Source organism: Colletes gigas, unplaced genomic scaffold (genome assembly GCF_013123115.1).
Source record: "Colletes gigas isolate AHSC1104 unplaced genomic scaffold, ASM1312311v1 Colletes_gigas_Sc00030, whole genome shotgun sequence".
NCBI classification, from domain to species: Eukaryota; Metazoa; Arthropoda; class Insecta; order Hymenoptera; family Colletidae; genus Colletes; species Colletes gigas.
The window spans coordinates 1,341,149-1,361,751 of NW_025106659.1; the positions used below are offsets into that span (position 1 = coordinate 1,341,149).

General features: G+C 35.5%; 1 protein-coding gene across 2 annotated transcripts in view; it reads right to left on the reverse strand.

The window, feature by feature from the left end:
- Nucleotides 1-20,603, reverse strand: part of LOC122401933 (glutamate receptor 1-like) — a 458,535-nt gene that overhangs the window by 18,030 nt on the left and 419,902 nt on the right. For both annotated transcript variants that reach the window (XM_043404374.1, XM_043404373.1), the window contains exons 5-8: nucleotides 20,453-20,585; nucleotides 16,722-16,842; nucleotides 13,923-14,087; nucleotides 3,667-3,882 (exon numbers count right to left, since the gene is read on the reverse strand). In XM_043404374.1, the coding sequence (XP_043260309.1) occupies nucleotides 3,667-3,882; nucleotides 13,923-14,087; nucleotides 16,722-16,842; nucleotides 20,453-20,585 (635 nt within the window). The remainder of the gene's footprint in view (nucleotides 1-3,666; nucleotides 3,883-13,922; nucleotides 14,088-16,721; nucleotides 16,843-20,452; nucleotides 20,586-20,603) is intronic.

Consider the following 20,603-nt stretch of genomic DNA (forward strand, 5'->3'; position numbering starts at 1 on the left):
CCTTGTTAAAGTTTGCCTGACGTCCTCGAATATCGCTCGTCTCAAAGCTTCTTTCGTTACTTGTTCGTGTTTTCCCTACTGAAAAGAATTTGCGTCTCCTGTTGCTAACGATTTCTCTGCTATTGGCAGGTTTCCGTGTTTGATTTTGTCGCGCAACAAGCCGTCGAAGAGTGGAAAAGGGGAGGAGGACTTCCGGTGTGACTGTTGCCGTACATATACGTATGTACATGAACTGGCGAATGTAGAAGAACGATCTGACGTAGACGCAGGAATTCCGTTAGAGTCGGAATAAACCGCCAATTACTGTCAGGAGCAGAGAGACGTTGGAAAGGGTCCCTGGCAATTTCGGTCGTCACGGTATTCGAAACGTATTGAGTATTTCTGCGCCTCTTCCCGCGCTTCGGTAATTTCAGGACGAATCATCATCCTCGTGGTATCAACAACATTGAAGTTAATCCGTGAAATATTAACTGCACGTAGTCTGTCCAATGATACACCCCTGGCCAATATTATGAGTTCACTTCATTTTTTGGCTCGTTTATTGCGACAGCTAGAACTATTGCTTTTTTTTTAAATATACGAAAGATAAACTATTTTGCATCGAGATTTTACAGGTACGTGTATTTCTTATAAGTAGACTGCGGATGTTTATGCATTTATGGGAAATTTTAATTCTCAAAAAACTACAGAATGCACTTAACACGCAAGAATATAAGAAATACTTAAAGTAAGGTACGAATTATTATATCTAGGGGTTGAGACAACCCTCTACAAAGCTACAATTTCAATAATTTTATTAACAAAAATATGAATTTGCATGAAGATCCGCAGTCTACTTATAAGTATGTACAGTACTGTTATAGCTTCTTGTTTAGTGGCTCCTCCAAAATAGATGCTTTGACAATTTTCCAGACTCTTTCCAGACAGACAATTCGACGGAAATTTATTTCTCCATTCAACATTTAAACTAATTCTGTCAATCCTTGTTTCTATAACCAGGTACCATTTTCTAAAATACGACGGATGTTTCTTAAATTTATTTGCACCTACGTTTTCTCAGCGATTTGTCTCGTAGTTCTCTTAAAATTCGAAGCAATTTGCAAAATTCTCAGTTCTCATACAAGATTTCCCACTTTTTTTAGTTTTTCCATGGCTTTTGGATTTGTTGAAACATATAGTATAATGACTTCCGTCTAATACGTATGCAATTTTGTCAATCGTATAATTTTCTGACTGCAACATTATTATTCATTCCATTATGCGTTTATCTAACAATTTTCGATGACCCATTGCTTAAATTCCTTTTAAATAAATGCAATTATATTGTAAATAAATGCTAGGTTTTCGCTTTTGTATTGACCTCCAGTTACCGACAGAAATCGTAAGAATCGTAAATTGGCTAATCGTCTTATAATTTTTTCGTGTATACACATTTTTTCTAATTTCTGCGATATATGTCCTTCCAATATGAAATTTTAATACTCATTCTGTAGATATCACGTGCCATGTGATATATATAAAACGTAGATTTTCTTATTTTAAACATAGAGAATATAGAAATATGTTTTCGTCCACTTCTCTACTGCTAGCCAATATTATATGTTTACTTCATTTTTGTCTTGTTTATTGTGATAGTTAGAACTATTGCTGTTTCCTTTTGCAGTATTATGTAAAAATACACGAAAAATAAAACTGTGAGAAAAAATTTTGCAATATTTACATAAAGAATGACTTGTTAACCTTTTTGAGAAAAGTGCTGTTTGCAGGATGGACAAAACTATAAGTTGAATTATAAAAAAAACATGCGTTTATAAACTATTTACAATGAAAATTGTTTCCAATAATTACTTAACGCTCTATTATGATTAAATAGTTGAAAAATTCTCATTTTTATGCTGTCTAATGAGTTTTCCATCAAACGCAATTGAAACTTCTTCAGTCTTCGGAAAATTTTATTGAGATCAGAACTAACTGTTTAATTTATTTAAAAAAATGAAAGAAGCTAAATATAGGATAGATCACTTATTTTGAACTCGCTTGAAATGGACTGTTACTGTTATATCGTAATAAATAATGCTACTTAGAAGAAAAGTCTGACATTTATTTATTCTTATAAAACTCGAATAATTTGTACTGATATCGAAATAATTTAAAAATGCCTAAAGGGGAAAAATTAACAAAGTTCGAAAAGGATCAGATAAGTGCTAAAACATGTTGCGAGAGAACTGAACCGTTCATTACGTGTCATTAACACTTTAAATATGATATTAAAAGAATCTAGTAGTCGTCCATAAAAATTAACTTCATGAACCACACGCCAAATAGTGAATATAAATTTAAATATTTTATACTGCACAGTTCGAAGAGTTTTATAGAAAAGTCCAATAATTAAACGGGTAAAAATGAGAAAAGTACCGTGCTTAAAAGAAATACATAAAATTCGGCGTTTAATATTCGTTCGTGAAGACATGAGTATGAATTGGAACACGCTACACCTTTATCGTATCTGCATATAATTTGTCTCCTACCTTTTCTTTAAAATTTGCATTTATGATTTTCTAGTTCATCTGGATCAACGAAAAAAAATTTAATTCAGATGGACCAGATGGTCTCCATTCATATTGACATGATATTCGAAGAGAAAAAGATTTTTGTGACGTGTTAATTTGGCGGAAGCAGTGTAATGATGTTGGGAGGTTTTAGTACATCAGAAAAGCTCTCAATTACTTTTATCATTAAAAGAATGAATAGTGAAGAATATCAAAGAGTTTTAGAAACATATTCATTGAGAATTCCGACGACAATGAAATAATAACGTGTTCTTCCTCTTATAAGGGAATTACTAACAACGAATTAGCATACACCGACTTTTGAAACTTTTATTTAGAACAGCGGTGCTCAAATAGAAAAGTCATATCATAGTAAATAAGTCATACCTACATACTGTAATAAAAATGAATTTTCTATTTTTAGTATGCTGTCTACAAGTAAAACTAAACAAAGTAAAATGTTAGCTGCGTGTAAGCCTGCAATTACAGGAAAAAATTGTGTGGCGTCGCCTCCCATGTTCGCCACCAGAGGGGTCGCGCTCTCACAAGCGCTCGGCCGACCCCTCGGTTGCTATACATATACAGGGTGGCCCACACAATTGTTTCAAGTCATAACTCCGTTATTATTGCATTTACGCAAAAATGCCAAAGGAGAAAGATAAATGGTTCGAAGAGCACTACATCTGTAGGCTTTTAAATTTTTTTTAGATGCAGCAGTGCATGTGCCATTAACAATTGCATCATTTCTTTAAATAGAAATGCATATTTTTTTTTTACACAGATCGATTCTTCTGTTCATTCTACGTATAAAATGATTAGGGTACCATGGCAAAAAAATTATTAGATCTCGAGATATTTTCAAAAAATGTCTATTGAAGAAGATGCTGTTATTGCTGTACATTCCAGTATGATTCTTTCTCTCAGATTCTCTACAGAATCTATGGGATTTGAATAAATTCTATCTTTCAAATAACTCCACAGAAAAAGCCCTGGGACGTTATTACACCCGAATCAAATATCTCTCTATTGCCTCAGCTCCACTACTATAATTCTTATTAGACTCTGATGTTAATATTTTTGTTCAGTAGTAACATACTTAGGTTTCGAATTCACTCACCTTTCTTAGTTGCCTGGAAATTTTGTCGCCGTACTCGAACGGTGTCACCCATCCATGACTGTTATTGCAATCCAGCGTCCGGGTGCCATTCGTAATCTGACTGCTGCTAGCAACTCCAGTCCTCCTCACGTTACTCCTGTCCGGTTTTTTCCTCAGAAACTTGTTGAACGCCTCAACGAGAACAAATACGGCGTCGTACATCAGCGCCGCTTGTGCCTAATGGGTGGAAGATTGTTGGATGAGTATTAGAGTCTCACCAACGATCGCCATAATTTTCGTTTCGATGTGACAACAAAAAAAAAAAAGAACGTGCAGCTCGTGGCGTTTTTCAAGAAACGACAATCGAATTAAATTGTATCACAAATTTCCTTAACTTGTACAGTTGTTCTGCGATGTCACAGTGAAAGCCTGAAACTTTGGTGCACGAAAACACTTAAATGTTCTCTCACCAATTGTTCTCATAAACTTTTAACTCGTTTCTTTTCAACCGTATACAGGGTGTTCGGCCAGCCCTGGGAAAAATTGTAATGGGAGATGCTAGAGACCAAAATAGGACGAAACCCAAGAATACCAATTTGTTGATGGAGGCTTCGTTAAAAAGTTATTAACAATTAAGTTCAAAAATTTCAAATAGTTCTGGAAAAATTATTTTCGACTGAAGGGATTAACTACAATCATTTTTGGTCATTAGACATACACTCGAAATCCTACTCACTTTCAAGAAAAAAATTCGAGAAGTTGTGAAATTCGACAAAATTAAAAAATTTCAAATCGTTCTGAAAAAATTATTTTTGGTTGCAGGGGTCAATTATAATCATTTTTGGTCAATAGACATATTGCCGAAATCCTATCCACTTTTGAGAAAAAAATTCAGTACGGGCGGAACTTTAAACGTTAATAACTTTTTAACGAAGCCTTTAACAACAATTTGGTATTCTTGATTTTCGTCCTATTTTGGCCTCTAGCATCTCCCATTACAATTTATTCCCAGGAGTGGCCGAACACCCTGTATAATATTAAATCAAATATATTCATAATATCAAGAATTTGTTTCTGAGATAACGAAGATCCAGAGATAACTAGCAAACACGGTGGATAAATGTTCACCTACTAGCTGCGTAGTCTCTAATGAAAAATTGGAAGAAAGGAATAGGAAGAAAATTGTAGATTCTAAAGCCTCTAAGTTTTATTTCCTAGGCACCAGTCGAAAAAGAAAACTTCTTGGACGAAAAAATAATCGTTTTAGCGGACAAACTGCACGTCACTCCGAAGCGTTTCCCATGGAATGGAGTGTTTTAGAGCGCTATATCCGCGCAAGATTGATCTCCATCTTGCTGTGAGTCATACACACAGCACCAACAAGTTATTCAGAAATAGAGTAAGAAAAAAGTGGCATTTGAAGTTTATTCAGGTTGAATCGTATACATATACTGGGGCGATGTTGTACACAAGAAATAAATTAATAAAATCAGTCACTGACAATATAGGATTTATGAAAGAATCGAATGTTATAGCTATATATCGAGTAATAATGAACAAAATTTAATTATCGATGAAACCATTCTCAATTCATTCTTAGCTCTTACTGCTGCCTTAACAATTTTGTAGAGACACTAAAGAATTTTTTAAACAAATTCTTTATAGTTCTTCACGAGAAGTTTAAGAATCGAACAAATTACAACTAGGTCTTTTCGAATATGTAATTAAATATATTACTCTATTATAACGCAACCCCGTTTCACTTTGTAGATATTTTTATTAAACTAGGAATATAAATTGTACATTCCTGGTCTGATCGATACATTCCGCTTCAAAAAGCAATAACGAAATTTTTTTAATTGAGATCGCAGATCGTATGGACCAAGTATAAAGTAAAATCGATCGATGCGTGAGATATTTGCCAGCATATTCTAATTTTAATTTGAAACGCTATAAAAAGATGCTTATTCCCTCTACAAATCTTACACTAATTTTGTTATTTTAATTATTACTTTATAAATTTCTCATGGGTGACAAATTTAAAAGCACTGAATTTATTGTCACCCACCTTAAATATATAATTCTAATTTGTTATGCTTCCCTACTCATCCCGTTCATTTGTAAATATTTCTCCTACCAATTTTCTCTATATCTCCGTAAAGTATGTTCTTTTCCTCACCTAGTATCATTATATAAAAAATTTGGTTTCGATTCCTGTTTAGCATATCTGTGGCGACACTTCCCTTACTCGTCACCAGAGGGGCTGTTCTCTTGCAAGCGCTCGACCGTTTACCCGTTCCTATACTGGGTGTTCGGTCACCCCTGGGAAAAATTTCAATGGAAGATTCTAGAGGCCAAAATAAGACGAATTCTTGATTTTTGTCTTATTTTGACCTGTAAAATTTCCCATTAAAACTTTTGCCCAGAGGTAGCCGAACATCCTGTATACGCTCCTCAACTGACCATTGACTGTCATGGCGTCTAAGGCAGGGCCAATTCCAAAACTGCACGAACAAAACGTAACAGAAGTTCGTTCGAAGCCGTAAATTTCGTCTTTTGTTTATTATATGCGCAAGCTTGGCTACTTGTTATTCAATGGAAATAATTGTTTCGCGAAATAGCGAATAATCCGAGGCCACGCGATCTCAAAGTGACAAACAAAAGTAATCGATTGATCGGGAAGTAACGCGCGGAAGTGAATTAATTGCAGAACGGGAATGCTGCACGGTCGTTAATCGAATCGAGTTCTCGTGCGTCGAGGACTTGCTTCAACGAGCAAGGGAGCAGAAGTTGCGGAGCGTAACGAGTCCTATCGGCGCAAGGGAGGGACAAAAAGGGTGTAGCGCGCGAAAGTTAGTTGGTTTTCAAGTTACTCGTACTCGAGCGTCGTTCGTAATTGTCGTAACAATTGAAATTATGTGGCGTACGCGGTCATGAACAATTGCAACGAAAACGAAGCTAAGTTTCCCCGACGACGCTTCCGGGAAGCGCGGTTAAGCTGACTCGCGTGGCGAAACCGAGCAAACTATTTATCGCAGCTTCGGGACGCACGCAGATTCACGGGGACAGGAGCACGTCGGGCACATGGCCAAAGTTGGAGAATCGTCTACGGAAATTGTCCGTGGATCAATCACGATAATTGCTGCATCCGTCGTGCAGTTTGGCCTGTCGATCTACTCGGCGATTCTGTGTCGGACCCGGATCGGGTGGCGGTATGATTCGGATGTTATTCGTAATGGAATCCCCAATCTTTCGTTTTTTAAATTATAGACAAATCTCGAGATAAAATGTTTGCTTATATTTTCGCGCATATTAAATAATATACAGTGAGTGTAAAAAGTATTCGTACACTAGTCAATTTGAACAAAAACTTTGCAGAACTTTGTTTATTACAAAAGTATGTTAACAAAAACATACATACATATTCTTAGAAATCTCTGGAACAAATGTCATTAACAACAAATTATTTATTTATATTTATTATGAAAATATTAACAAATTTCCAGAAATTTACCTAAAATATACGCGTAATAAGTATTCGTATAGTCTTTGATTCGTAACATTCCACATAGAACGATTACAAGATAATCCATGATATGTAAACATACTTAGCATCAGTATGGCTGGAGACGCTGTCGGTATAGGTAGTATCACAGACGAGATATATGAATAGACCTTTCACGTAATGTAATTTTTCGGCCGGAGTTTCTGGGGTCCCGGGACCCCATTACCATTTTCGTGTCACTCGCAACGTTATCAACAAATTCAGAAATTAACACAAGAGGAAGTGAGACAAAAAATAAAATTACATAAATTTTATTATTTTTTAACGGAATTAAAGCTGTAGGGTCTATCATTGGACATTAATCGATTAATTTCATTGGAGAAATCAATCGATTAAGAGTATTTAAAAATTTCATTATGGTATTTTGCTTATACATTGTATACGCCTACATAGATCGAATTTCGGCTGTGTTAAGAGCAAGAAGGATAGACTGACATTCGCCGCCTTTCTCGAATCTTCGAAGAGATACGAAACGCCAGAACTCATATACAAGGTGGTTGGCATCAGTGTGTGTAAGTGGTGGGGCAGCTCCCTTTGGGCACGGGTCTGCCATCTGATAATACTGTACTGTCTTTTTCAATCCCCCCCATAGTCAACTCACATGTATTTACGCACACACTACAGCTGGCTGTCCATCAATACTAATTCAGTGCCTAGTTTCTCAACTGACTGCCATCCATGAGAAGAGGCCGCTAAAATCACCTCCGAATTTTCAGGTCGGTATGGCAGTCAGATTCGGCCGCGAAAGTCCATAAGGTGAAAGGTCTATTCATATATCTCGTCTGTGTTTCAAGCCTGTTCAAAATATTGTTGACGGGGGTAGGTGCAGACATTTTTCTGCAAAACACAAAAAATTTCAAATCGTTCTGGAAAAATTATTTTTGGTTGTGGAGATGTACTCTTCCAAAGTGGAACAAAATGTTAAAAAGATCATGCATCAAATTGTAAGGGGCTCCTCGTAAAAAGGCTTTAATCTTCGTAATGGATCGGTTTTAATGGGTCGATGATCAACAATGACTAGCTTATGGTCACTAGTGGTCAACAGTGAGGTTGACATCGAGGTCAGCATTCCAGTGAGGAGCCAGAAATGGTCAAGAGGTGGGACCAATCGAAATAGTTTCTTCGTAGACAAGCCAGTCTTAACTGTTAACTCCAGCTTTGGCTCTGACTGGTCTCCCCACCCTTCCATCACCTTAGACGTATAAGCAGGGTCACTGCGAAGAATTCTTCAGTCGCGTCGCGGATTCGGGAGTGTACAAATCGCCTGAAGTGAACCGGGGACCTCTGCTGGCCGCTGCTGACCACTACTGGCCAGCGCTGACCATGGCTGACCAGGGCTGACCAATACTGACCACTACTGACCACTACTGACCAGTGCTGGCTCGCGTTCCTGCCACTACTGACCACTACTGACCACTACTGACCAGTGCCGGACGGTGATGACTACGGTAAGAACTGTTTAAAAATTCTCTCCCCTCTTCTATTCTATCGTTTGATACCAATTTCGTTTCAATGAACTGACTTTGCCTTGCTTGCCTAACTGACGTTGCTATAATATGAATATTTTCTTACTTTACAGCTGATCCAGTGGTAACTACCCTATATACTGACAACAAGTAGTAAGTCCACTCCACTTATTTATATTTTATTATTTTTATTTGTTTGTTTGATGTGAATTCAACTTTATTTATGTATCTGACTGCTTTGATATTAAGTTGCAGTTGGAAATTAAATCGTAAGGCAAGGGGTTAAACAAAATAATTGCTCGGTACAATTAAACTAGACTTAAGCTTCGACTGGTTGTATACGTGCTACCTTTGGCAAGTGTAGTGACCGCGGGTATGAATGTTACCCGTGAATAGTAACACATGTATATTGTTTTATCTGAGTATCTTTTGTTTAAAATTATAATCTTCTTGCACACCGCGATTTTCAAGATGACGAATGTCATAGTAGATTCATTTTTAATTTGACACTGATTTTAAAATGAATATATAATGAGTACATATACATATATGAATAGTACAACTTCCTCTCGTTCGCTTGTTCTCTGGTTCTCGCTTTCCGAGATTATGTCTCGACCGAAAGGATCGGAGAGTTTTGCTCGATCACCTCTGTTTGATAGAATGAAACATGTGACGCCTGTGTAGTAGGTGTGATAGCTCTTACCGCTTCAACCCCGGTGCAGCTTGGTTCAGCTTAAGTGGGGCCTCGCCGAGCGCATATATTCTCCTCTTTATACGGAAAAGAGAATGACCTCCGGCGAGAGTTCCTGACCCATATCCGTTCTCGAGTACTAAGCGGGTCCTGTTGTGACCGTGTGTCCTCCAGGGCCCGGCGGTTGTACGTAGAGAGGCCCGATAGACGTGGGTCAGGGGCGCGACTTGCTTTTCTGATAATCAAGGCCGGGGGGGATCAATCTGATACCCACACTCACTGCACGCTTATGAGCACGTGTCGCGTCGCGTTTTATTCAAGCGTGCGATGCTTTTACACGCCGCAATTTTCAATATGACAAATATCGTAATATCGATCGAAAGTAGAGTCATGATTTTAATATCATTTATAATACTTATAATTATATTAACTTTAGAACGAGTGTCAAATTAGTAGCTTCCGATTGTTCTTTACATTCTTCGATAATTAAATTCATTTTCATAATTTAGTCGACGACTTTGGGTATCTTCGATATCGTTGGATACCCAAAGTCTTTCTTTACTTATTAAAATATATCATTAGATTTACGTGCAAGAAGATATTTCGCGATAAATATATTTTAGAATCAAAGTAACCTCGTATATTATCTACTATTTTTACTTTGTCACTGCACTTGCCTGTAGTTGTAGTATTTGTAGTTTTACAGATTCAGTGTTGTTCTCTTACTAATCTATTAAACAAGTTTCTGTTACAGAGCATATTCCTATGGAAGTTTTAGGTCTATAAAGGTAACAATTAAGAATTCTTACAATTTTGTTTGATATTGCTTTGTTCGTGTTTCAGGAAATCATCGTGGGATAAATAGAAGATAGAAGAAAGAAGAAAGAAGAATGTATTTCATGTATTTTGTTTCAAATTGCTCAATTTATGTTTTAATAATTTAGGTTTATAGTTAGGTAGAATGTAACGGTATGTTTCAGGAAATCTTCGTCGAAGGATCAACAAGGAAGAATATATTTACTATGTATTTTGTTAGATGATTAGATAGGTAGGATGTAAATGAATTTAGATTTATAGTTAGGCAGGAGTTTGATTTTCCATATTATTCATTATATCAGGCAGGCAATATTTTGGTCTATTTCTCTGTTTTGTTGATGAGAATTTAGAAACAAATTCTTTCTCAAAAATTCTTTCGTTGATTGTTTCCATCGTTGATTGCACTTTCGTTTGTTTCTTCTTCGACCAACGATTGTTGGTCACAGATTTTTATTAATGGAGGGTGGTTGGGAATCGGTTAGGGCGGGTCTCCATTCGCAGCAACCTCCTCGTGGTGAGACCTGGGTAATATTATTTAGCGTTTAATTAATAATCGTATCACTCTTAGCTGGGTAATGCAATTATTAATTAAAAACTAAATATTATTAGCAAATTGGCTGCGATCCGCTTTGCATAGGTCATCATAAATATAGAGCTTCTTCGCTAGGCTAGTTTTGATTCTCATTGATTCATCAAAGATTTTAGAGTGTTGTCACAGATGTGGTATAGAAGTAGATCCTTCATCCAATTTATTTTTGCGGCCTATTTTTGTGGGGTCTCGAAACCACATTACCAATTTCGTGTCTTTTGCAACGTTACCAACAGATTCAGAAATGAATTTTAATCTCTTCCATAGTCACCTCACATGTATTTACGCAACCACAGAAGAAGAAAGGAAAATTGTTATAAATTTACATAATAAGTGTAAAACACTGAGTGAAATTTCTAAAGTTTTAAATAGACCGAGGTCCACGATTCAAGGAATCATTGACAGATATGGCGATCGAAAAACTGTAAAAAATAATCCAAGAAACGGACGTAAACGAATAATATATGAGTATACCGGCCGATGGATAATTCAAAAAATAAAGCAAAATCCGAAGATAAGTGCGGTGAAAATCACAGCTGAACTTAAAAATGATCTGTACATTAATGTATGCAGTAGCACAGTGCGTAATTTTTTACGGGATAGAGGATATCACGGCAAAATAGCTCGTAAGAAATATTTCGTAAATGAAATTAATAGAAAGAAACGATTGCAATTCGCGAAAGAGTACGTTAATGTTCCTATGGAGCACTGGAACCTTATTATATTTACTGATGAGAGTAAATTTAACATATTTGGGTCAGATGGACGATGTACAGTATGGCGGAAAAAAAATACCGAGTACGAAAAAAGAAATTTAAAGCCGACCGTAAAGCATGGAGGAGGATCAGTCACAGTTTGGGGCTCTATGAGTGCGAGCGGAGTTGGATCCCTCCATTTTATCGATGGTATCATGGATCACAAAATGTACATCGATATTCTAAAAGAGCATCTTCAGGTTAGTGCAAATAAAATGCAGTTACAGGGCAATTATATATTTTTGCAAGATAATGATCCAAAGCATAATGCTTATAATACACGTCAGTGGATCCTATATAATATGCCGCAGCAATTAAAAATTCCTCCACAGTGTCTAGACGTAAATGTGATAGAGCACTTATGGAGTCATCTTGAAGAAAAAATTCGAGACCATCGCATTTCTTCGAAACAAGATTTAAAAAATGCACTTTTAGAGGAATGGAACAAAATTTCTAGTACTATAACCACGAATTTAGTAAATTCAATGCCGCAAAGGCTTAAAGCGATTATACAATCTAAAGGAAATCCCACTAGATACTAAAATAGCAAATAGACTGATTTTTGTTACGTTTATGTACTAAAATTTACAGTTTTTGTTGTAAAATTAGAAATGTACGAATACTTATTACACGTATATTTCACGCCAATTTCTGGAAATTTGTTAATATTTTCATAATAAATATAAATAAATAATTTGTTGTTAATGACATTTGTTCCAGAGATTTCTAAGAATATGTATGCATGTTTTTGTTAACATACTTTTGTAATAAACAAAGTTCTGCAAAGTTTTCGTTCAAATTGTCTAGTGTACGAATACTTTTTACACTCACTGTAAATAGATTTATACAGGATAACCATTCCAATAATCGGATGGTTAAAGATATCTAACGTTCGATTTTATTAGAAATTAATTAAAATAATTGTTTTTATCTTTTTTATTTTCATTTTTGTGAGTTTGGTTATATGTGTTGTAATCGTAGAGCAACCAGGAAATAGGTGTTTGTTCATGGAAAAACAAGTCGAAAATGCCGAATAAAATGTTGTTGGGAAACCTTTTGTTATCCTGAATTTGAAAAGTACACATGACCAACTGTAAACCTCCATCACAGTTCTGTATGAAGAAACGTTACACCATTTTGGCTAAATTTTCAATAGAATTACAAAGTAACTGTCTTACACGTATATGCGACAACATTCTAATTAATTTCGTTGTATGAAAATTTACAATTCATGATAGATTGTCAGCATTATTTTCTAAGTCTCAATACAACAAATTTCAGTATAGATTCTGATCGATTAGAATGGTTCCTTAACCCTTTGCACTCCTATGTCGAGTGTGACTCGACATTTTGTCAAATCCAAACCAAATAGATATCGTACACTTGAAAATTACAAAATACAACAATAGTGGAAATAAAACAGTATTTAATTGAATTTATTTGTTCCTCTGTTTGTTTAAATTGCCCTATATTTTAGTTAATGTACATTTCAAATAAAACACTTAAAAGCGTTGGGAGCTGCCAATAACAAAATTGAAATATAATTCGGAGTGCAAAGGGTTAAATCAAGATACGACACTTTCCAAGGATAATTTATTTAAAATAATCTACAAAAATATTGTTATAATACAAAATACAGTGCCTGGGGATTCACAATTAGTCGTGTGAGCCATATTTTATAGATTTCCAATATTAGTTTTCTTGATAACGAAAGGTGTTAATACAAAACTTTATTAATCTTACACCGATTGACATTACACGTAAACTCGTGTTTATAAACATTCTAACGAGTAAACTTTAAAGTATTATAACTCTTCAACTATTAGTTTTAGAGCATAACTAAAGGAACAGGGAAGGACCTAGATAAGTACGACGATGCAAGAGAAAAACGCTCGTTGTTGAGCTCCCCGTTTACTGCGTCTTCGAACTTGACAGGTATCTACGCCAGTTGGATTACAGACCTCAGTTTGATTTCCTCTTCCGGCCTCGACTCTAAACAGCGTTAGCACACAGTCCACGCCAGGTGCCCGAAAAGAAGCAGAAAACCGAAGTAGACTGGCAGGCTTAAGGCGGAAAATTGGAGCACGGATGGATTATACTTATTTTTTTCATAACGGGCCGGCTATCTACGGGTATAATTACAGTTAAGATTGTTATAGATATAAGCTCACAAACCAGCCACATTTTATCAAAATTGGCGACGATCGGTACTGGCAATCTCCTTGTCGGTAAAACAGAGATTATCGACGAAGAAGAACTGTCACGTGCAAATATTGGAAAATATCGAATGGGAATTGGAAAAATGTGTGATGCAAGTTTCCCAAGTTCCAAATTTGAGAACATCCAATGATTCCGGAAACGACGAGAGAAAATGGTTAACGCGGGACATACGTACGGAAATTGATTCGCGACCAGCTTCTTCGTACGTTGCCGGGTCGAGGCGATGCCAGGCGGCCAGGAAGTCTTTGACGTACGGCCGAGTAGCGTCCACGATGCGAAAACCGGTGATGTTGATAGCACCGTACTCGATCACCTCGCTCTCCCATCGGTCGTCCATTATCTGATTATACGAAAATAGTGTGCTTGTACTGACACATAAAATATACGAAGCGCCGCTGGTGGGTGGGACGATTCCGTGGATTCGAGTGCTTCCACTTAGAAATCCTCGCAAATAAAAGGCAAACGGTGGTTTATAGATACCAGCGTGTCTTTGTTTATCTAAGATTACTCGATCAACTGCAGATCTCGAATCGCAAAAGGAACAGTCGGTTACTTCTTTATAAACGAGCTCTAGTTCGATCGTATACCGAAACGAAACAAAGGGTTAAATAAAAGTGCAATGAAACGAGAAGTAAGCAGAAAGTCAATATTTAAAAATGTTTTGAGTATTTTTTTTAAATTTATTCAACGTACCGATTAATACCTGTTAATGTACTTTTCAACGAACCGATATTATCCCACAATCAGTTTCATGTTGTTTTATCCCATTGAAGATTGGAACATCGAGCGTGTCGCGTGTAACTTGGGAAAAATTTTAATGGCAGATTCTGGATGCCAAAATAAGACGAAAATCAAGAATACCAATTTACTGATGGAGGCTTCGTTAAGAAGTTATTAACGTTTAAAGTTCCGCCTGTACTGAATTTTTTTCTCGAAAATGCGCAGGATTTCGTGGGTATGTCTATTCACCAAAAATTCTTGTAATTGACCCCTGTAACTAAATATAATTTTTTTAGTATGATTTGAAATTTTGTAATCTCGTCTAAAAATTTCAGTACATACTTGAATTTTTTTCTCGGAAGTGGGTAGGATTTCAGGGGCATGTGTATTCACCAAAAATTATTGTAATTGAGCCCCGCAACCAAAAATAATTTTTTAAGAATGATTTGAAATTTTTTAATTTAATTTTTTAATAACTTTTTAACGAAGCCTCAAGTAAGAAATTGCTATTCTTGATTTTCGTCTTATTTTGGCCTCTAGAATCTCCCTCTAGAATGTCCCGAGCTTGGTCATTTATGTGGGCACTACTGTATTATGGTCTTCATTACGCAAGGAAGACAGAAAGGAATTTTTTCAGGAGACAATAAAATGCTCAGAGTGTGATTTATATGGAAATTGTATAAATGGCGTAGTTTAAAAGAAAAGTTTATAAAAATGTTAATATAAACGAATGTATATTTTTTCAACTCTTAATGTTTTTATGGTGGAAATATACAAGAATTATTTAATATTATAAAATGTTCTCGTTTGGTATTTCCATGATTAAACATTAAGAGTTGAAGAAATATTCATTCGTTTTAATCAACATTTTTATTTATAGAATTTTCTTTTCAGAAATATACAGGGTGTTCGGCCACCTCTAGCAAAAATTTTAATGAGCGATAGTAGAGGCCAAAATAAGACGAAAATCAAGAATACTAATTTGTTGATGGAAGCTTCGTTAAAAAGTTATTAACAATTAAATTCAAAAATTTCAAATCGTTCTGGAAAAATTATTTTCGGTTGCGGGGGTCAACTACAATCATTTTTGGTGAGTATACATACCTCCGAAATCCTATCTACTTTCGAGAAAAAAAATCGAGTAGGTGCTGAAATTTTTCGGCGAAAAAAAATTTTTCAAATCGTTTTAAAAAAATTATTTTTGGTTGCGGGGATCAATTACAATCATTTTTTATCATTACACATACCTCCGAAATCGTACGCACTTTCGAGAAAAAAATTTCTTACTGAAAATCCAATTAGGTGCCTAAATTTTTCAACGGAGAAAAAAAATTGCAAATCGTTGTGGAAAAATTATTTTTTGTTGCGGGGGTCAATTACAATCAGTTTTTGTCATTAGACATACCCACGAAATCCTGCCCACTTTCGAGAAAAAAAATAGAGAAGGTGTGAAATTATTCGAGAAAATTAAAAAATTGCAAATCGTTGTGGAAAAATTATTTTCGGTTGTAGGGTTCAATTACAGTCACTTTGGTGAATAGACATACCCCCAAAATCTTGCGCATTTTCGAGAAAAAAATTCAGTAAGAGCGGCACTTTAAACGTTAATAACTTTTTAACGAAGCTTCCACCAACAAATTAGTATTCTTGATTTTCGTCTTATTTTGGCCTCTACTATCGCTCATTAAAATTTTTGCTAGAGGTGGCCGAACACCCTGTATATAGACTTGTAGAACAAAGCACAAACAATCGTATATTACAATTTAGTATTTCTATACCAGAGAACTGTTTGTTTCATTAAACTAGAAAATTGAACTGCAGATTGGGATAAAAAAATAAACGAGAGGTAGATGAAAAACAAGTTGAAAATACAGTAAAAAATCGCACGTTAGCGATACGACTTTAATAAGCTACTCGAAGCCAGTGCTTTAATGGATAATATTTCTCATTGAGGTTGCAAGGAATTCGTATAAACGTTTATGCCATCAGTATCCTTAAATAAGGACGCATTCCTGCGCCATGCTACTCGACCGAAACCGCTAAATATATGCTGTCTTGTCTGGTGTATTCCAACGCGCGCGAACATTCTGCTTCCTTGCGGTGCTTCGAGCGAATTCGAATGTCTTTAATTATCTCAGTCGTCCCTTTATCTTTGTGAATTGCAACGTAAAAGTGAGATGCATTCGGTGTTGCGAACGTTTACGATTTTAGAGTTTGATAACTAGAGTTTGATCTACCCTGCATAATTACTTACCAATCCACTTAACAAATAGTGATACGTTCTTTTCCCCAGCGCTACGTCCCTCACGTGACTCACAACAATGTTCTTCGCCATGTCTGTGGGGCAATCGAGCACCACGTATTTGTTGCTCCATCTGTGAAAAGTTCAAATTTACTGTTTTCATTCATGTTGAAAGGCTCGTGTTTTTGGACAGACTGAGAAAACGAATCATACGTGGAAGATGATATTTGGTTTGACAAAAATGGAGAGATTATAATGGAGGTTATGGCATTATTCAAAAACCGTTCGATATATAGGGGCATTCTATTAGATTCTACTTCTTTCATTCGTGTATGCATACGTAGGATATATATATATAAAAGAAAGTTTATTTGACTCTTTTATGTTTAATTCTCTGTAAGATTTGTTTGGAACATTTTTAGAAAAGATTACAAATAACGAATATACAGAGTGTCGCCACCTCTGGGAAAAATTTTAATGGGAGATTCTAGGGGCCAAAATAAGACGAAAGTCGAGAATACCAATTTGTCGATTGAGGCTTCTTTAAAAAGTTATTTACGTTTAAAGTTCCGCATGTAGAACGGCAATCTGCGAACAGCTGCGTGCGCGTTATAGAACTTTAAACGTTAATAACTTTTTAACGAAGCCTTAATCAACAAATTGGTATTCTTGATTTTCGTCTTATTTTGGGGTGGTCGAACACCCTGTGTATTGGAAGAAACGAACAACATAAAAGTAAACTTGAGTTCGAACATACACGAATTAAAGGAATTTTTTTTTTCAATAGTCGAAACGTGATCAGGGATTCTTGAGTATTTGTAAATTTTTCTTTTTTATTGGCCAGAAAGTAAGAAGCTATATCGCGAATAAAAGCTTGTCTGCAAATTTGATATTCCAATGATACAGTCATGGCGAAACGAACCGTTGCGTGGCGACAATTCGCAATTGTTGCGTTTTGATTTCAGTAACTACAATGTTCATTCGATTCGAGCTCATTGTCGGGGCGGGTTGTTGATTACCCGGGTCATGCAAATGCGTAGCCGGCGGTAAATTGTGGCCGAGATACGCGGTGACCACTCGTATTCCCACAAAAGCGTGATCCGTCAGATTCCACCAATGCGGATAGTATTCACCGCCCCAAAAATAATAACCTATACTATTACGCGAACGCGCGCGACCAATATTTTGGCGGAAGCTTTCCCATCGCACGGAAAAATATTTCGGTTCTTAAAATATAGTCCTGTATATCTCAATAACGTTCTGTTGTAGTTGTAACAGGTGATTCATTATTTTCCTTTAACGTTTTCGACGAAACGAGAAACGTAAATGGAATGCAACAACGTAAATATCGTCTTAAATATTTTCTGTAATAAAATTAATCGTGAACAGTAACAATTGGTTAAGTGCACAAATTGACGACAGATTTTTAAAAATAGTTTTCTTGATATCCTAAAGAAACATTTTATTCTTTAGTGCTCTTTCTGCTTCGCTAATGTCTACAATTCTAAGTTTTCGATTTATTATAATATATATAAATCAATCCTTTTCCAGCTGTATTTCGATTACTGCTAAGCATCATGTAAAAGAGTTCTGGTTTATTAGGACTACGAGAAATGGCTAGAGTAAATTGTCATCAATAAGATTAGAAATTTTATTAGACTCAACGATATACGGAATAGAAAAATACAGTAATCTTTAGGTATCAACTTTTTGTTTCTCTTGTGACGTTTCTTGATTATGTGCTCTTCATTCTTCAAACGTTATACATTCTCATAGACTCGAAAATGCAAATAATTCCATAGATTTTGGTTACGCGAAATCGAAGAACTTCGATGAAACGACGAATCGAGTTTGGGTTTTTAAAAAAACGCTGTCGCTCGTAAGTTTGAGCACACTTAACCGAAACGTTGATCTTTGGATTTCTATAATTTGAAGAAAAAAAGTCGTGTAAAATATCTTTCTGGAATTATTTTAAATGTTATCTCTTACAGTGAGGCCTCCAAAAGCTTAAAAAATTTTGCACGTGATTTATTCTAAAAATGTTCAAGTTCCTCAAAATCTTTACGTTACAATTTATGGTAAGTGACATTCTCGCACTAATGTTTGCGATAATTCATTTTTCGACAAATTTTCCTCGAAAATAGTCATAGTTGCTTACTGTAGAAGGCGTTAAGTTATCTAATTATACAAGGTGTTAGGCTACCCCCGGAAAAATTTTAATGGGAGATTCTAGAGACCAAAGTAAGACGAAAATCAAGAATATCAATTTCTTGACTGAGGCTTCGTTAAAAAGTTATTAAAAAATTAAATTCAAAAATTTCAAATTATTCACGGAAAAATTATTTTCGATTGCGGGGGTCAATTACAATCATTTTTAGTGGATACACATACCCCTCAATTCCTATTCACTTTCGAGAAAAAAATTCGAGTAGGTCCTGAAATTTTTTGACGAAATTAAAAAATTTCAAATCATTCCAAAAAAATTATTTTTGATTGCAGGGGTTAACTGCAATTATATTTGGTCAATAGACATACCACCGAAATCCTACGCATTTTCGAGAAAAAAATTCTTTACAGAAAATATAATTTGTGGTCTGAAATGGTTCCCCGAAATTTTAAGCGAATTTTTAAAATATCGTAACTTCTGAACGGATGGGACGATTTTAATGTTTCGAAATGCAAACGACGCGTATTTTCGTGAGGAATATGTAGAAATTCCAAAAATAATCGAAAAGTTGATGCTTGACCTCGCAAAATGAAGAAAACGCCATAAAAATGGTACAATTTTCAAACAGCCATAACTCCTACAATAGTAAATATATTTCAATGAAACTTTTTTCTGAAGTAGAGTTCATAGGTACCTACAAAAAACTATTAAACAACTTTTCTATAGCGCGTTAAATAAAATTACAAAAAATGAAAAACGAATAGTCATAACTCCTACAATAGTTAATATATTTCATTGAAATTTGGGGGGGGGGAAGTAGAGTTCACGAATGCCTACAAAAAAGTACTAAACAACAATTTCGTAGAACATCAAACAAATTTATTAAAAATCAAAAACAATGTTATCAGAAAAATCGACACTAAAATTTTCGGCGTAATTGAAAAGTTTCAAATCATTTTAGAAAAATTATTTTCGGTTGCGGGTCTCAATTATAATCATTTTTTATGAATACACATACCCCCGAATTCCTACCCACTTTCGGGAAAAAAATTCGGGCATGTGCTGAACTTTTTCGACGAAAAAAAAAATTTCAAATCGTTCTGGAAAAATTATTTTCCGTTGCAGGGGTCAATTACAATTATTTTTGGTCAATAGACATACCCCTGAAATCGTATCCATTTTCTAGAAAAAAATTCGCGGTATGAAATTTTTCGACAAAATTAAAAAGTTTCAAATCGTTCTGGAAAAATTATTTTCAATTGCGAGGGTCAATTACAATTATTTTTGGTCAATAGACATACCCCTGAAATCCTATCCATTTGCTAGAAAAAAAATTCAGTACTGGTGGAATTTTAAACGTTAATAACTTCTTAACGAAGCCTCCATCAACAAATTGGTATTTTTGATTTTCGTCTTATTTTGGCCTCTAGAATCTCCCATTAAAATTTTTCCCAGGGGTGGCCGAACACCCTGCATGTAACGAAACCGATTTCGCTCACTTGTCGATGAAAGTCTTTTCCAAATTCCCGATAAGAGTCGAGTTCAATTAAATCGCTCCGACCTAATCCAAACTCACCGATTGAGCTCCTCCAAGCTGCGCAGGAAATCAATCGCCTCGGACATGTTTTGTATTCGTTTGACAGTTTCCACCTGAAACGACTCGTTCCCCGGTTTCAAGCCTTGATAGATCTGCTGCAGCCTGAGCAATCCTGGAACAAGGGTGAAAT